Source organism: Xiphophorus couchianus, chromosome 5 (genome assembly GCF_001444195.1).
Source record: "Xiphophorus couchianus chromosome 5, X_couchianus-1.0, whole genome shotgun sequence".
NCBI classification, from domain to species: domain Eukaryota; kingdom Metazoa; phylum Chordata; class Actinopteri; order Cyprinodontiformes; family Poeciliidae; genus Xiphophorus; species Xiphophorus couchianus.
Window position 1 is genome coordinate 21,308,994 of NC_040232.1, and position 19,495 is coordinate 21,328,488.

Below are 19,495 nucleotides of genomic sequence, written 5' to 3' on the forward strand. Positions count from 1 at the left end.
CCCGGTCCAGTAAAGGGCAGTAACCTGGACCAGTCCTCCTCCTGCAACACATTACGGGGCGGCGCCGCTCTTTGACGGACTGTCCCTGGGACGAACCGAAGCCCTCATCTTCGCGGGACTCCTCCAATCCCCGCATCTAGGGCGGGGTCCTGAAAAGAGAAAGAGAGGGAGAGAGGGAGAGAGAGAGAGGGAGAGAGAGAACCTCCCCCCTCCCCCCCAACAGCCCCCCCTCCCAAAATATGACATCCAGATTGCAGCGAAGCTGGCAGCGACTGGGACCCAGAGAGAGGGGAAAGAAGTGAAATCTGGAGAGGAGGCTTTTCCAGGAGCTCAACCCAGAACAAGCGCTTCGGAGCCACCAGACTCGGGAGACTTTTTTCTTTGTCTCTTTTTCTTCTTCTCCTTTGAAATGTAGTTGTATATTTGAGAAAAGAAAAGCCCAGCCTCACTAGTTGATGAGAGAGGTTCTGAGCCGCTAAGGCTCCGTTTTGCAGAGCTCCGCAGCGCGCCGCATCTGCTTTTGCACAGCCGAACATCAGCAGCCGTTTCCCCGCTCCAAACCGCAGCCGCCCCGCTGCCTTGGTCCCGAAATGTGCGACCTGATGCCGGCCTCCCAGCCCGCTGAGAAGATAGGCAAGATGAAAAAGTTGAGGAGAACTTTGTCGGAGAGTTTCAGAAGTATCGGTGAGTAACGGGACTTTTCCTCCCTCCACCGTTTTTTCCATCAGCACTTTTGGGCCAGAACCAGAGTTGGTTGTGAAATGCCTCCAGAAGCAACACCAGGGAGGATCTCTGCTCTCGGCTTAGCTTTTAACACAGCCTCCATGGTTTCTAGTCCTAGAAACGCTCTAAAGATCCCCATGACATTTTTCACATTTTACATTTTACTCTAATCTGTTTAACCAACTTCCGGGAGTCGCTTTGGGGAACAGAAAAGCCACATTGTCTCATGTGAGAAAGTGATCATCAGAGAGTCCAGTCTGGATCCGCTGTAAACCAGCAGGTCTGAGCCCAGATAGTTACTCATGCTTAATATCACTTCATTGATCAGTAATAATAAAAGTAACAAAGATAGTGGCAGGTTCGGTGTTTCCAGAGACATTGAAACAGAAAAAAATGTTCAAAAACTTCTTTCCAACAGGAATATGTTTCTTTCTGTCACTGGAAACGCAAATAAAATCCTTCAGGTTGTTGGACTTAGATTCTGTTGACAAACCCAAAAGAATGGCAGTTTCAGTTGGGGTCCTTTATGAAAGAGAGTTCCAAGATTTCTAATAATTGTTTTGCCCACATTACAGCAGAAAAGTGAACCATGAACCCATGATATTCTTTTTTTTTAAATTGGAGAATAAAAATCTCATATTCACTCTTAGAGATGAAAGTTTTGGAATAATTGATGTATTTATTTGCTATTTATTTGGTACATTGGTTTTTTAAAACTATATTTAAATATTTGTTATTAAAACAATTCAGTCTGAATCTTCTATTATTATAATAATTATTATTATTGATATTATTAATGAACTGGTTGCCTTATTTGTTGCTTTTCAAAATGATAGAATTTTGATTTGTTGGTATTTAGTGCTTGTTTTGTCAAAACATCACAATTGTAATAATATAATAAACTAAGGATTATTTTATTAATCAGTTATTCTGTGGATTATTCTGATGATTATTCAATTAATCAATTTAAAAAATGGGCTCCTTCTGCAGGTAAACCTTAAATTAAAAGATGAAAATAAACAAATAACTCAATATGTGTTTTAAATAATGAAATAAACATTTTATTGGGTAAAATGTAATAACGTGTTATTCATTGATCATTTGAAATAAAGGACTTTGGATTAACAGATTCATTATTGCACAGCAGAAGGGGTTTAATTGGACTTTTTTTCTTTTTTTTTTTTTTTTTTTACAGAATTTGAACCAGTAGAAGCTAAAACTGCCATTTAAAGAGTTTTGATTTACAGATAAATATTTTTTTTAAAAAAAAATCTTGATTAAAATGTATATATTAATACAGTTTTGACTTGAATACTGCCCTGAGTGTGATGTTTTTTCAACAGATGTACTAAATTAGTTCAATAATTGATTCATCCCATTTAATCATCTCAGCCCTAAAAAGTATTGCTTAGGATCAGGGAGCTGAAAGTAAACAAGTTAGTATTTCTGATTTTTCTGTAGTTTACATGTTTTTGCTGTACCCTTTTTTTCACTGACAGCCATATTTTATTTTAAACTAGTGTAAGAAACTGAAAGACTAAAAGAACTCAAACTACCGTAGATCTTGTCTGGGAACTGATTGGAGGCGGTTCTTCTTGCAGGACAGATGGAGGGAACGTGGACATCAAAGGTCCAGGTTGGGTTTGTCTAATGACACTTTGAAATTCCTTCAATGATTTAATTTGGGGTGAAATATGCAAATCCCTTCCAATCCTTCTTTAAACCACCTCCTGTTTTTTTAAATGGGTCAATGATTTTCTCACACATTAGTGGAGATCCACGTCTCCTCAAAGACATTCTCTTTCACAGATCCAAATAGAAACAGCTGCTGTGTGTATTGTAATGTAACAGTGTTCTGATTTACTTTAATATACCTTGCATGATCAGAAAACTACACAATTATTAAAATCAGATCTTTTTAAGAGAGTAAAAATATGTTGAATCTCGTGTTCTACAACCTCCAGTTGCTTTTCAGGAGTTCCATTGCTTTTACTAAATGCAGTTGTTTAAGTTGTTTCTGTGGATAAATCGGAACATGCTGCAGATTAAGAGCAGCAAAAGTTTTTATTTTTCTACGCTCCTTGATTTTGCTGAGTTGGCGGAGGAGCTTGTGCAATATTTATGAAGGTTTGCTCTTAATTTGTTTGTTCTTGGTCTGTTGTGTGTTTTCTTAAGCAGTCACACTCGTACCCGTCTCTCCTCTCTGCCAGCAGTCATTCTCCTTAAACTGTGAGGACAAAGACAAATGTGGAGGTTGCTTTAATATCAGCGATGCAGCCTGAAGGATCCTGAAAGAAGCAACATCAGATCTGATATTTCCTTACAAGGATAAGACTGTTTCTTCCTGGAGGACGTATACAGCCTCTATGATCAAAAATGAACAGGAGTGAGTCGGGGTCAATGTTGCGAGAGAAAGAAAGATTGGCATTGACTTTTCCTGTGTGCTGATGCACGGCTCTTATTGGCTATCTTTCCTCCCATCTAGATCAACACATCTGAGCATCGATCGGCCGCTTCCTCCTCTCCACGGATGCTTTAACAAAGAATGCGAGCCGTATTGTTTATGTCTTTGTTGCATGGCTGATCCGACTGGTCCCAGTGGACCGGCTGGTACCGATCACTGAACTGAAGCTCTGTACAGCAGAATGCAAGGTGGATGTTTTAACTGCAGCAGCCTCCCTTCATCTACTTAATGAAGGGAAAGAGGAGAATGTTGTTTTAAGCATCATGGATGTTCGGAGGTGTCCTGACAAGGAGATGACTTTCTCACTTTCTGAGCTGTCAGCTGGAATCCTGGCTGGAGGAGGTTCTGGGCCAGCAACAGTCCAGCCCATCTGTTATAGTAATAGAGTAAATATCACACATTAATATGAAGAATATATCATATGGTGCAGTTTTTTCTGTGTTATTGCATCTTTACCTTCAGTTAATAAATAAAACCAGTTTCTCCGATTCTCTCCGGTGCAGATGGTACTCGTTCTCCCGGCAGGGAACATCAGTCGCCCCAGGTCTCACAGGAACAGCTGAATGTCCTCCGAGTGTCTGGTTGTGTCGCTTTGGGTCACCAGGAGAGGTGTTGTTTACAGAGTTCATGTGTTTGAGTTGCAGTGTTGAGGAAAAGCATTTTCAGATTCTTCTGTTTTTGATTTTCGGGGTGTTTTTTCACCCCTGATAGTCCGGCAGACCCGGGTCGATTGGGGATGTAATTTACAGCATTTGTTCATATTCAGCTGCTGTGGTTCTTTTTCACACTTCACCGTGTCAAATGAACAAAATGCTTTGAAAAAGCTGAAGAAAACAACATAGAAATCTGTGAAGAAGGCACTGAACACAACTTCTTTTTTCAGGAAATGTAAACAAAAATGTAATGGAGTCAGATTTTAGAGTTTGCAGGAATTCAAAGTGGCTTCAGAAAACCAGAAGCCACTTCTCCTGCTAGTGATAGACTTGCAAGTTTGTTTTAGTTGTATTTACCCAGAATGCCTTGGCAGTAGTCTGTTTCATGCTTTTGAAGCAGTCTCCAGTCTTCTTGGCATTCACATAAGCATTCAAACCTCACCAGAGTTTGCCTCAACCGAGCCGAGACCGAGGTTGGTAGGTGGACCAGAGTTCACTTTCATTGGTCCACATTCACTTCTCTCCAAACAAACCGGATTTTCTAGGCAAACGGACTCAATGAAAGTTCAATGAAAGCTCTGTGAATGCACCATTACTTAGTCTTAAGTGATTCAGATAGTCAAACAGATTTTATTATAAGTCAAAGATTAATTTTAAATGAAAATTTTATTTATTTAAAAAAAATCTATTCAGACCTACCTGATACTGTTAGCACAGATAACAAACTCACAGATTGAATCAGATTGTGTTTCAGAGCAACACCTCATTTATTCACTGGCTTTTTTTAATGGATTCTGATACTCAGCTATCTGCCTGGGAAACATAAGTAATAAAGCTTTGATGAAGATTAGACCAATACACTGTAATCAGTCAGAGTATTGAAGGTTTAACAGAAGTTTTTCTTCCCTTTACCGCCGGCATTGTGCCCTTGAGCAAGGCTATTAACCCCAGCAGCTGTTCAGTGACTACAGGATCTGAGTGAGGCTCCACCTCCAGGATGCTGAGATGTGATTAAGGATGTTCTAACTCTCCTGCTTCTGCTAAACTGGCAAACTAGGGATCTGAAGAAAAAACACCTCAGTGATTCTCTGCATAATGATCACTGGAGTCCAACAGTATCTGTTAATAAGGCCATTGGCTGTAGGAGCTCCATAATAACTCCAACATAACTCACATTTTAAGGTTAGCCTGTAATCCAAAGTCAAAAAACATTTTGGCTTTTACAAACATATGGATGGTTGTAAATAAATACAGAAGGATTAATTGTAAAAAATTACAATTATAACTGAGTCAGAAAGCAAAGCTCTCGATTTACTGGTCGATCTACGTTCCCACCCTCATCTATGGTCATGAGCTTTGGGTCATGACCAAAAGAACGAGATCATGGATACAAGCGGCCAAAATGGGTTTTCTCCGTAGAGTGTCTGGGCTTAGAGATAGGTTGAGAAGCTCGGTCATCCGGGAGGGACTCAGAGTAGAGCCTCTGCTCCTTCTCATCGGAAGGAGCCAGTTGAGGTGGCTTGGGCATCTGGTCAGGATGCCTCCTGGGCGCCTCCCTGGTGAGATATTCCTGGCATGCTCCACCGGGAGGAGGCCCCGCGGAAGACCCAGGACTAGCGAATAAAGGCAACTAGAAACAAAAATCTTATGCTCTTGTGTTGAAGTGTTGGGTCAGGCTAGTCTGGTCAGAGAACAGCGATCTGAGACGGCGAACGTCGGCTTTATTCAGGCTTGAACTGGCGGGATGAAAGAGGTGGAATATGTTTGGCATACGGGTATTGTCTCCATTTATCAAAATCTCTTCACAACGCGCTCAAATCAACACAAGGAAATGTATATAAACTTCTAAAATAAAAAATTAACTAGTTCATTACATAAAAATAATTATTCCAACAGTCAGAAATAGAAGCAATCTCAGTATTTCTAACTGACCTAAGACAGAAAATGTTTTGTCTGATTTAATGCCACTTAGAGGGAACAAAGCTTTTGTGTAATTTCTTACGCTGAATAACAGGTTTCAGATATAACACACGTGTGATATAGCAGTCACTTTTGTTTTCTGGAATGTGATGTCTTACTAATGTGTGTTTATGCTTTTTTATGCTTTTTAAGCTGATTCTGCTGTCAGTCCAGTTAGCATCTAATTTGTGTTTTCTCTGTTTTTCCTTGCAGCTTTCAAGAAGGAAGACAGCAGCTTTGATGAGGTAGGTTGAAATCGTAGAGGTTTGGGGAGCGAGTGCCATCCCTGGCCCGTTTCAGGTCTGGGCTGTAGCGATGTGTTTGCCTGAAATGATTTTTCAAGGTCTCATTGGCCAGATGTTGTCATGAAGGACTGCAGTGCGGTTGATTTTTCTCAGTTCCCTGTGGATCCTGTGGGAACTTGGTGCATATGGTGTGTAATATATTCAGCTCTCATCTCAGAGACATCCCTCTGGGTCAGTCACCATCACAAGACTGCTTTGGCCTGCCAAGTGAGACGCCAAACCAGACTGGCTCTGCTCTCAGGACTCAGATGGAAATGTATTGTATTAGTTTCCTTCATGGGAACGCTTGAGTTTTCCCTGCTTGTTCTGTTTCAAACAATTCAATTAGCTCAGGATCTTTTTGGAATATTCCCCTGCTCACATTAGCTGTATTTCCATTACAAATCTGCACAAAACTGTGTCATTATTCCGCTAAGCTAAAACAAAAACACAATTTAGCAATTGTGGTGTTTCCATTATAAGAAACCCTTCCCTTCTGAAGCTGCTACCCCCGCGACCCGACCCAAAAAAATGGATGGATAGATGGAAATTAAAATCACACATGAAAAAAAAATTTAATGTTATGAGTCATTAACAAACATGCTGTGCCATAATCCTCCCACTACTTTTCATGGTTTGCGCCAGTGGGAACATCTGGTTGATCAAACCAATATTGATATGGCCAAAAAAAATCACCTCATCCTAGCGAGAAACGTTTTATAAATAAAAAGGTTTTTTGTTTTTTTTGGCTACGTTTTCATTTTTCCTGATGGAAAAAAAACAAATCTAAAAGCTGCTTGGTGTGTGTGTTGTTTTACAATAATACAGTTCAATTCTTCTGTTTTGTGTGAAAATAAGGGAAATCGCTTCAGTCTCAGTTTTTCCTGATTCTTACTGAGCCAGCAGGCCTGAGCTGGTCTGACATTGCAGGCCTGGATTGATTTCTCCCACATTCTGCCTCATCTCCAGTGTGATAGTCAGCTTCTTGATGAGGCAGTCAGTGGCTCTCAGACTGCTGGGATGCCATGTTTGTCCTTCCAAGGTATTCATGCCTGGCTTATGTTTAGGTGCAGCTCAGCATTGCTGGGTTGCTGCAGACGGCTTCCTGAAGTGCTGCCCCTGCTCCTCAGCAGACACATGGCTTCTCCAGTTTGGAACTCTTCCAGTTCATGGTCAGCAGGGATGCTGCCTGATGAATAAGTGATAAGACGGCAGCAGTCTTTGTGTTGAGGTTGCATGCAATGTGTTGCTACTGTGTGGTTGCTTTATTTGTTCTGTTAGGCAGATGCAGATGTAAAACCGTTCAGCTGAAACCTGGAGCCATCGAGCAACAAGCTGACACAGAACTGCTTCAGGAACACGTTCTAGTTCTGCCTTCCTTTGTGTTTTTCCTCTTTTCCTGACTTCGACTGATGATGCATTTTGTTTCATCTGAATTTGAGGCAGTTATTACATCTGCATGAGTTATTATATTTTTTTCCCCTAAAATAAACATGATCATACGGTGAGACAGATTAAAAATATCTTTTTGAAAATAATCTTTAATCAGACACGAATCATATTTTTCAGTTAAGTTCACATATCTCTATAAAATAGTTTTTTTTTTTTTTTTGGTTTGATATACCGTAATATTATTTTTTTATATTCCAGGTTTTATTAGCCATAATCAGAAAATCCTCATAATCAACAAATAAAAGACTTGAAAACATCAGTCTATCTGTAATTAACCTACATAACGCTTTACCAAGTGATGGAGTTACTGGAATAAATATATATATTTATATTTTAATAATTAGCTGATTTCATGAATATCATTGTACACACATGCATGCTGGGCTGCATTTACAAATGACAAATTAATATTGTTTTCTTGTTGTGTTTGTTCTACAAACAGACCTCATCTATGCAAAAAACTCCACCAGACGCTGGTTAAATTGTCGGCTTGCTTTTTGTGTCTTCACACTTTTGGTAATTTCACAAAATAATTAAGTTCACGTTGGTTCTGATGATGCATCAGCTTATGGCCACCAGGGGGACGTTTCTGCCTGACCTGGTCAACTGGAATGAATTGCTCCTTTGGAACTCCACTAAATATGATCTCCCAATATGGAAAGACAGAAACGTTTGGGGTGGATTAGAGGTTATAATCTGCTCATCATAATTCACCATCACTCTGTGAGCTCAGACTGAGAGCAGCACAAAGTTTTTAGACAATGACATACAATTTAATTGATTTACACTTAAGATAACAGCATCGTTATTACAGTTTATGTCCACAGTTCATGAACATGCTGAACTTCTAACAAAACCTGACAACATGGCTTAATAGTATGAATACAAAATGTCTGCATGGATGGAAAATTAATAGGCAGGAAGTGGCGGAGCACAGCTGAGCCTCGTCATCACCAGTAACTATTACATTTACATTAAGGTCAAACAGATGTTTTTTTGTTTTTTTTCCCAATCTGGATTGCTGAAATATGAATGCAATTCTTTAAGTGTCTGTGGAATTACTTGGGATAAGTTGAATTAAAAACTTGAGTGAAATGAACTCAAACTGGAACGTGTAAAAAATACGGCATGTTTTCCAGGACTTCTGATTGGACCATGCTGCTTTCTAATTTCTTCCCTTCCCACCAATGTCTTTATATTTCTTGGCAAACAGCCATGAATACTCACATATCATTGGACAATTCCCTGAAATGATTTGGACTGTGTAGTCTGTGTTGCTGTTCATGAGAGGACTTCTGCAGTGAAACAGACCTTTTGTAGAAGTCGGTAGCATGGGAATTAGCTTGACCATTTGCTATAAATGGGACTCACTGCTGAAGAAGAATGTGAAGAATCCGAGGGGGGAAAGCTGTCTTCCTGTTCTGCAACATGACAGACCGCAGCCACAATACATGAAGATGTTGGGATTTAACTGCATGGGAGCCAGACAGAAAGCAGCTCTGGCTCACCTCCACTTCCTGGACTCATGACCATTCGATCGGACTGCAGGACATCCACATTTAGCAGACAGAACAAACACAAGCTACTACAATTTCTATTCAGTAGATGTCCTTGTAGAACAAGTGAAAAATACATTTCTCATTTTATATGTGTTACCGGCCGCAGACCTAGGGGGAATCTGGGCCGGCACACAGGCAGGATGCGCTGTGGATCTGTGAATGATGAGGAACAGACACGTTAATACGTTGTGCCTTGCTCTGCTGGCAGCGATTTATTATTGACTCCAACAGTCTTAAACATTCAGTCATTCCATTTAAACACAAATATCAAACCCTGTGCTGGGCCAGGTTCCCCTTCTAGATGTCTGTTTTTATGACCTGTCACTAAGTGTATCCAAATAATTTCCCATTGGCAGTTTTCTTGTTAGCTTAGAGAATCTTTTATGGTAAATGATTTTCTCACCAGTCATCTTTGGACATTTGTTCCTTTGTGTCTCCGTTAGTCTGATGTCCCTCTCCAATCTGCCTTTGTCTCGCTCCAATTAGATTCTCATTCTAAAGGGAGCTGCATAATTTCTTGTGTACTGTGTCATGATCAAAAATTGATGTAGCAATTTTTGTTCTTTAATTACCTCAGGTTCTCAGATAATCCTTTAGAAACAAAATTGTATCATCTGATCCTATGAATTCTGGAGAATATTTTCTTTAAAAAACCAACAAAGCAAAACAAAACAACATCAAAAAAACAGCTCTTCTGCTTCAAGCTTCTTGCTGCTCTCATTTGTTTGTGTCCCTGCATGAGTCTTTAATCCTAATGTTCCTTCTGCATTTGCAGCAGGATTGTATCAAACCAGATTTTTTCATAATTTCTCATACAAATGTAGATAAACATTATTTAGACAACCGTTTCAATGGTATATTAGCACAAGACTTAAGTTTAGTCTTCAAACTTGACTTTTGGTGAGATTTAATCTCTGTGTTTTGGGCAACTCAGTAACAGAGATGCTGCTACTGTATGATGTGGAGACAAATGGCACATCTCTGATTTTCTGTGGTAAATCAGCTCAACCTCAGTCAGAGAGCATCTGTAAAAGTAGATTTTCAGTCTTGCCATGGATTTATAAAAAGATTTGACTCTTCAGCTTGACTAGGACATTCTACAACAGTATATCCAGCAATCTAAACCATTCCACTGAAACTGAAATGCTTAGGTCTTTATGACGATGTTTATTCAATAAAGTTGTTTGACAAAAGCTGCATTTATATTCATATAATAGGAAAGAGGCTCCACATGTTAGAAATTCCTGCAAATTCCTGCCTGTAGTATTTCCCAACAGAGCATAAACATACATAGATGGAATGAAGAGCAAAAGCTTTCTTTTAATTTATTCCTTTCTGGATCAACTTCAGATGTTTAGTTTGACAGCTTTGAAAATAGCAATAATTGCAGAGTGCTGGTAGGGGCCTCTGAAATGACAAGGAAAAAGCTGTTGATTAAAGCATTATCTGCTTCATGTTCAGAAGATCCACAAGCTTTAATGTGCTGTATGGATGGAAACCTTGACACGAATCCAATAAGGTATTGAGTGAGAGGGGGGAAAGCAACAGAGAGCAGCTCTCCAACTTATCGGCCCGTGAATCAACAGAGATAAAAGCGCTCTGATCAAAGTGTGAGAGGGGTGGAGGTGGTTTGGAGGCAGTTTAACCTGCAGCGCTCAACACTTTGTGGTGTTGATTAGAGCTTCCCCCTCAGTCGTGATAAGAGTGTTTGTGACCCCCACCCAGGAGCCGCTCACCTTGCTGTGGAACATTACGGTTCTGTGCCACTCGCCCTGTTGTAAACATTTGGGGCCCGGTTTTTATCAGCCCTGCAGCTCAGGTTTTTGAGTTTCATCATGCGGGGCTCTAAGGTCATCTAGAATGATAGTGAGAGATCAGATGTGCTAAGAGGATTGTGATTACTATTGAAAGGGAAGAGTTTAACAATGACTTTGAGACAAAGGGAGGTCAGTTTGTCCCACTCTGTGGGCCTGAATGTGGCGAGAAAGCTCAATGTGAAGCCATTTCAAAAATAAAGTAACTGCAGTGGAGCCTATTTGCAAAATACTTCAGACCCCTCTGAAATACTTAGAACATCCAATATGGTGAATTAAAATAGTTCAGTCAAAAATATACCTTATTCTGCATTATTACCCACAGTGGAATCCACATTACCACTATAGCAGAAGTGAACATCCACAATCTTTCTTATTTAGATAGGCAGTACAGTCAAACAGCGACAGCAGGAATGAGAACAAGAGTTTTCATAGCTGATCATCACCTCACCCTTCACTGAAATGACCACTGATCACTCTACTGTAAACACTTGCATTTTAATATGAGATACGGGGTACAGCACTTCCATCGCATCGCATCGCAGTGGTACAGAGACACACATGATAATCAGCTTTTCACACACACACTAATGCGCAGCTTCGAAATCCCTGTCAACCTAACATTCATGTTTTTGGAACCGGGGATGAACCCATGCAGAACTCCATGCAAAGAAAGAAACCGGTCTGGGTTTTGAACCCAGGACCTTCTTGCTGCAAGACAACAGTTCTGTCAACTACACCACTGTGCAGCTTCAAGAAATGAAAATAGGCCTGTTTTTTTTTTATTTTAATTTTATCTAGGTTGCATGCTGACAGCGATGGCTCAGGGACACCTCTCTGACTTGGCCCTTTGATATGATGGTATTGTTGGGTCCCCACAGTACTGAATGACAGGGAGCCTCTACAGTCTGCTGTGTCACTTTAGGTTTGTTCTGTTATCAAAACTTGACTGTCGCTCTGAGGTGGAGACATTGCTGTCGGCTGTTTGACGTCAGTCTGCTAGCCAACACCTCCAACCATCAGAAGAAGCTCCATAGAGTCTGGCTTCTCTGTTTCCTCGTTTCTGTTCATATTACAGTCCTGGGAAGTTTTATAGGTTACAAGCAAACATGGAGTGTGTGGCAATAATCACAGCAAGCAGGGTGTAATTTCTTTACACCACGTTTCATTGTCTGCTTCCATGATAACACAAGTCAGCTATTGCCATCATGTGATGCCCAAATTTGATTAAAAACAGGAATAAACTTATTTTTTTCTGCTGGTTTGCTTTACAGTCTTCATCTTATTGTCCATAAACAACTGTCTAAGATGTATGTTTGACCCTGTGTCAGGCGCTGGATGCCTTCTATCAGGCCCGTGGTGAGAAAGTGTCAGTGTCTGACAGATGGAATGAATCGTATTCATAATTTATTACACCACCATATTAGGATGTTGGTATCATGCTCTTGTTCTGAAATTCTGTTCAGTGTGCATCCTGTGATGCATTCTGTGCATCACAGGATGCACAGAATGAAACACGAAATGTTCCACTTTTGTCTCATCAGTTTACAGAATATTTTCCCAAAAGTCTTGGGGATCATCAACATGTGTTTTTGGTAAATATGAGACTGGTGTTCATGTTCTGTTTGGTCAGCAGTGGCTTTGGCCTTGGAACTCCCATAAGGAGACCATTACTGCCATGAATTATTTTTATGGCTGAATCATGAGAAAGTATAGGATAAAAATGGCACAAACTGTCAGTTAGAGCAATGTCATCTTCCATCGCTTTGTCTAGAGAGAGGGGGAGTCAAACAGGGTCAAACATTGAAGACAGGGCCGGGAAAATAAGATAAAGTTATCTTATTTTCTATAGATAACCCTAGGTTATCTATAGAAAATAACATAAAGTTACTGGACTTACCCAGGAAGATCTCACAGCCAGGCCAAGTGAGGACAAGAAAAAAAGAGTTAATGTTAGCAATGACTGTAGATGATGGATAGCTGGAGAAAGAGAAAACAATAGTTTAACTTAGTGGCCAGACTGGTTTGGAAAGGATTTTTAATGTTTAATTAATGTGGTGATCTAAAAACTCTTTTTATGTTTACTCAGGTTATTTTGTGCACACAGTGCACACAGTAGAAATGATCAAATGGCCTAAAGTTATGAGGTTTCGTAATAAAACTGCTGATTTAGCATGTGTCATATGGGCTATTTGAGATATAATTCATAAATTTACTGAGCAAGCAATCTTAGCTTTGTTGTTAGTCACTGTAGCGTTGGGCCCTGCTTAGTAACCTTTTGGAAAGTCACATTGCAATAAGATAGACGACAATGTAGAATGAGCAAAGTTAAAGTCTGAACCTTTTAAAGATTAGCAGATAAAAATGAAACTCAATTTAATTTTCAAATATTTTGTTATATCAACAAAATAATCTCTGGATTATCTAAAATCAATTTCAAATTGCTTAAAACTTGCTAGAGGAGTTTCTTACTTCGTCTGGTGTTTGTGGTTTCTGTCAGTGTAGTGATTTTTCTCCTCAGTGTGAATTTTCAACATACTTATATAATCACACATAAGTATGTTGCAGTGCATGTGTGTTTCTGCACACATGCACTGTTTCCGGCCACTATTGAACCTTTATATTAAAAATGACATCAGATTCACCAATTCCAGTATTTTTTCATCACTGCATTGGTACCCACTATGGTTTTGTCTAACTTCTGCATTCATATATGCAGAAATGTTCTCAACCAGACGTGCAAGAGTCAGAGCTTCACTAAAAGAACCACTGCATAATTGGACACCACTGCTTTTTGGGGTTCATTTCTACAAAAATACTGTTTAGAAGTGACAAGAGTGCTTGACAGCTATGGTTAGAGTGCCTCTCTTGGTACCATGTTTACATGCTTGACATATCTTATATTACACAAAGTCATGGAGTTTGTGGCCTTTTTGTCCCCTCACATCTTGTGTCAGACTTTCGTCCATCTAAGCTAATTTGAGTCTTGTCGGGGTTTTTTTAACCGAATGAAATTTTCTGTTAAATCAAAACCTTGAGACGTCCATTTCTGACTGAGAAACCGTGCTCTTCTACAGCCAATCACCGAAAGCTGGAATGTTTCGGGATGCTGGGATTAGAATAAATATGACAAACTGCTATCTGTGCCATGGACCCAAACTTAGCTAAAAGCCTTTTAGCTTCAGTGAACTCATTAACTGTGAGTGCTGCACATGTGTGCGTCTCCATATGACTCCCACCATAGTGGCTAAGCCTGACTGACTGTCACAGTTCAAGTTGTTGCCGTTGGCCGTGTTTTTTGGCTCCGTCAGTCTGATTTGTGACAGCTGCTGGCTTATCGGTGAGCGCTGGCCTGTGAGGGCTGGCTCAGAGGATTTCTCTGTCTGAGGACGACGGCAAAGCTGGACAACCTTTAACCTTAAATGCACTCATTCGGCTCTCACCTTTCCGATGGAGTAGAGTTCATATTGACAACTAATTTAATTTTGGTTTTAGTTTCATCTTCCCATTGCCTGCAATGTGAGGATTGGCATATATGTGTAAATTAGTAACACTTCTTTCAGTCTTTATGGTCAATGTGAAGAGCCATGGGTTAACACTGGAGCAGGGATAGCTTCCCATTATACATTGCTAGACAACTAATCACATCTTTAATTAACCCTCCACTAATCGTCCCCGAAGGAAACCTAATGGGTTAAATACTGCTGAGGTATTAAAATGGAAATAAAGATGAGGAACCAGCTTGGTGGGCGTCCGTCGCAAAGCATGCAGGGACGATGGCTATGGACGTGATCTGGCATCCATCATGGTGACGGCTGTAGTGCTCCTCCATATGCTCCCAGGTTCAATGTTGTTGGTGTGTGCAGGCAGGAAATGGACCCTGACTGGGCGGCACACAAAAAATGATGGCAGGAGATGATTTCTGGAGACGAGTCATGTGATGGTTAATGGAACAGGATATAGCTGTTAAGCAGCCTGCCAGTTGTGTCGTGGGTTTTGGAGGCTCGGCTGGCAGTCATGCAGATTGCTCATTACCCTTGCAGATTTCAGGTGAAGTAAGACTAACCGTCTAAACTCCTGCTGGCGCGAAGATAGAGGAATGCTCTACACACCCAAGGAACCTGACAGCTTTAAATAAGCAAGTGCAGTATTATTATGCTTTCATACTAGAGTCTTTGATAAACTGACACAATGATTTTTTTGTTGGAGAATCCTGTGGCTTTAAATTCATGCCTGTATCTCCTGATAAGTCATAAAATCCTATTGTTTTCCTTCAGGCACGTGTTTTTCATTTCACAAAGGGAATAAATTATATCAATGGTGTCTCTAGCATTAAAGGGAGAATTACAGTTGAATATATTAGCTGCTCTCATGCAGGCTTATAGGTTGTCCCTCTTGATGAATATGAGGGACATAGTCTTAATATCACTAATTGCTGTGAAGGAAAAGTTACTTCACTTTGGGGGTAGTAGAAGAATGGCATACATACCTAGTAGGAGGTATGCTCTGTGAGATAAGATTGAACTTTAAATATGTACATTCCAAAAACTGCAGTTTCTGTTTGGTTCAGTATTTTCAGAAATATCATCAGTTTCAGCAGAGAGAGAACAAGGAAGTTCAAACCATCTCTTCCACTGCTTTTAACAGGCACAAATCATATCCCCTACTCCAACATCTCTGTCTGCCTCTCAATTCAAACAACCAAAACAGAGATTTAAAGTGGAGCAACAAAAGCAACTGAGGTTGAATAGCAGAGCTTCCCTGGACGGTGTCATCCAGAACATGTTGCTATGGAATATCGTGTCTGCTGCTGGAAATTGAGCTGTTAGCATGCCATGACAGTCATGACAGACATACAGCAACAGCATTTAGTCAAAGGTTTCTTCATATTCTAAGTGGTACCAGAGATCATTCCTACCTACATCACCATCCACAATGATTTGGATGATATGAGTTATGACAACATTTAATTTAATTTCCTTATAATAAAATATTATAAAATATTTTTGAACAGTTATGTCGCAAAAACTAAACATGTCCAATTTAAAGCTGCTGCAGTTACTCCAGTTCAGGTCTAGTCTGTGTTTTATCATTTCGAACAGGAAGCATGGAGGCAGACATGGGTCTCTCTGAAACTCACTGTACTTGACTGGTTTCAGTCACGTACAGTGATACAAGAGGTCACAGTGGTTGTTTAAAATATCTATGTGTGACTTTTTTTTGATGACTTGTAAAGCTTACTGACATCATCAGATTCATGATGCCTTTGAACTGGAAACTTGTCTTTCCTTGTCAGGGAGCAACCGACTTCTAAAGGTTTCAGTTTTCTGCCGTTATCGTCAAATTGAGAGAATACAGGATTTTCTTTACAATTTATGTTCATAATTTCATGTTTCTCCACCAATTCAAACTATGATGAATATGACGTCACCCCATAATTGATTGTTGTCTAATAAAACCCGTCATACAGTGAACACAGATAAAAAGATCAGTATTGATTAGTTCGGGTCAGCTTTGGCCGTTCTACTCCTATTATTGCCAGACTTGTGCTGGACCATGAGAATTGATGTTGGCGTTAAATGCCAGGCTAAATATTATCTTTAATAAAAGGTCCTTATGTGAGAGAAAAAAAAGAATAAAAAGATCACTTTTGACCTTTGGAGAGACATAACTCGTCTCCTTGTCCGAATATTGTCTGAAATATTTGATGCTGCTTCCACAGCTATTAGAGAAAGGGTTCATGGTTTGGTCATGGTGTGTGAGTGTTTGTGCCTACCTTTTTGTGTTTGTGAAAGATTTGCTTGAGCAGTTTGTCCCCAGCCATAGACCAAGGAGGTCTTTAGAGGAAGCAGGACGGTTTTAGATGGAGAAAAATGGAATTGAGTTGGAACTCAAGCGAACATTGAGTTGGATTTATTGACTGCAGACTGTAACTGACAGGGAGACAAACAATACTCTACTGATAAGCTACGGTGTTCATCCTGGGCTTTTAAATGAACTTTTGTAAATGTGTGATAAGGTAATTGCAAGCCATAAAAACTACAGAGTCAAGCAGTTTTATGAGTCGTTAAAAGTTTAATCTTATAATCTCTTTTAAAAATTTCTCCATATTACCAAACGATGATCTCCTCTCTTAGCAGTCTGGCCAATCAGAATTCACCAATAAAGCCAGCAATATGCTAAACCACACATACACATACAGATTATTATACATAACCTGCCTGACAGACAGCTACAGTACAACACACTGGTGATGCCCTATGATGTTCTCTGTGTTCTGTGTGAGCATCACTTACAGAAGAAGTTCAGAATCTGTTCTATCTCAAACTTCTCTGCAATCTACTAAGAAATGATCTGCTTCAAAAGCTCCATTTGCTGTTTGTCTTAAAGCTGAAGCTCAGAGGCTGCTCAGATTATCTGTCATTGCGACATCACTCAGGCTAAGACCCTTACAGAGGTGGTCCTAGCCTGTTTGGCTCCCTGGGCGGACCACCTGGGCTCCAATTCCTATACTTCAGTCTCCAATAAAATGTCCAGACATTCTAGTGTCTTCAATCAATCAATCAATCAATCAAATTTTATTTGCATAGCACATTTCAGCAGCAAGGCTTTACATCATAACAAACACAAAACACAAAGTCATGCAACATAGAATCAACAATCAAAACATTACATTAAGTCAAGTGCCATCTTTAAATTTGTAATTGATTATGTTTCAAATACAACTCTAAACAGCTGGATCTTTAGTTGAGATTTAAAGGAAGTCAGTGTTTCAGCTGTTTTACAGTTTTCTGGAAGTTTGTTGCAGATTTCAAATAAACCAACATCCAAATCTGTAGTATGTTGTACCACATTCTCTCCAAAGCTTTAAAATCACTCAAAAATATTTGATTGATTGGTATATATTATAAATATCATACATATATAAGGTATGATATTTCTTATATATTCAAATGACTATATAAGAAATTAGACTACTATGCTAAATTACAGTAGTCTCAGACTGACTCAATATAAACAATTTACTAAACTGTAATGTTTAAGGACTTCAGCAATTAAATATTGGTTTTACTTTCACTCTGGGATTAAACTAAATAATTTCCAATAATTAACTTAAATAATAGACAAGTTAACATGCTTTGCAAAATATTTTTCCTCAACACTATTTCTTTGAAATTAATTATCACACTGAATAAAACAAATATAGATTCACAAACTTCTGCACATGTAGGGGAAACCAGTCTGTTCCACAGTTTAACGTGAAGTGATAAAAACTATGAGTGACATATAAAATGTTGTACATTTTTCATATGATCTACCAAAAATATCTAATTGGAAAATTTCTGTGGATATTTTGTAGTTACGTTCCACAGGAAAATCTGCAAATTCTGAATCAGCAATTATCACTGGAGCTAAATACACAGAGTTACATCTTGTAGTTGTGTGTCTTGCTAGATTTTCATTTTCATAGGTTCCTCACAGTTCATGTAGATTTGCTGTGTGGCCTGATTCCACTGGGGTAAATGTTGGGTGGATGTGCTGCCTTAACTCATCTTTTTGAGATGGAAATACACACTGCAGAACTAGAAGTCAGAATAAACTTTCTGCCATGGCACCAAGTCTGTTCTGTTGACTTGTTTCTTTTCAATATCAGTATTGTTTCATTAATGTGATGCTGTGAAAGAGCAGGGAATTTATGCAGAGTAAGATGGATGCAGGTGTAGGTGGCAGGTAGCTACACAGAGCTGGAGGCGCTTCTTGCTCCTGTTGATGCCGGTGATTAAATGACCAGCAGCTGGTTCCTGTATTAAAGCAGCTAACTGCTGCCCACTCAGGCTCCTCATTCAAACTACATTCGAATCAAAGAAACAAGAATAAAATCAGCTCCTGAACCTCTGCGTCGCACAATATGTAACAGATACGACAGAAAAATGTCAAAGTCTGAATATTTTATAGGTAATAGAACACCTGCTGGCAATTCTCGAGACTGCTTTCGAAAACTTACTGCTAATTTAACAACTTTTAGAAGGTTACACATGTTGGGTGTTATATACAGTTGAAATCAGAAATTTTGCTATACTGAATAAAAAGACATTCAGATGTTCTCTCAACATCTGAATTTTAATCAGACCAAACTTGTTTTTGGGTCAATTATTTGCTAACTGCCACAGTAATGAGAGAAAGAATATGTCAGAGATTTGTTCAATGATGTATATACAATTTCTGATGATGATTCTGCTTTGGAAACTTCTGATGACAGATTTCAGCTAACTGCAGGCTCAGCTGTGGGAGTGTTTTAAGGCCACAGTGCTTTCTTGTTTGACACAATTGGAAAGTCAAAACAAATCAGACAAAATGTCAAGAAGAAGATCATGGAGCTGCACCAGTCCGGTTCATCCTTGGGAGCAATTATACACGAGTATAAACTAGATGGAAAAGTCAAAAGAAATCAGCCAGAAAGCAAAAGCTTTGTCACAGATTGGTCTTCCTAATGGACAGTAACTCGCCCCATCCAGCCAATGTTAGACAGTCATCACGAAGACCTGATCTCAGTCTTATAGAGAATTTTTGTGCAGGTCTTTCTAGT

General features: G+C 39.5%; 1 protein-coding gene across 1 annotated transcript in view; it reads left to right on the plus strand.

Annotated features, from left to right (window-relative positions):
* Positions 1 to 240: 240 nt before the first annotated feature.
* Positions 241 to 19,495, plus strand: part of cdk14 (cyclin dependent kinase 14) — a 156,328-nt gene continuing 137,073 nt past the window's right edge. Inside the window, exons 1-2 of the mRNA XM_028016631.1 lie at positions 241 to 684; positions 6,013 to 6,044. Of these exons, the coding sequence (XP_027872432.1) occupies positions 591 to 684; positions 6,013 to 6,044 (126 nt within the window). The 5' untranslated portion in view covers positions 241 to 590. The remainder of the gene's footprint in view (positions 685 to 6,012; positions 6,045 to 19,495) is intronic.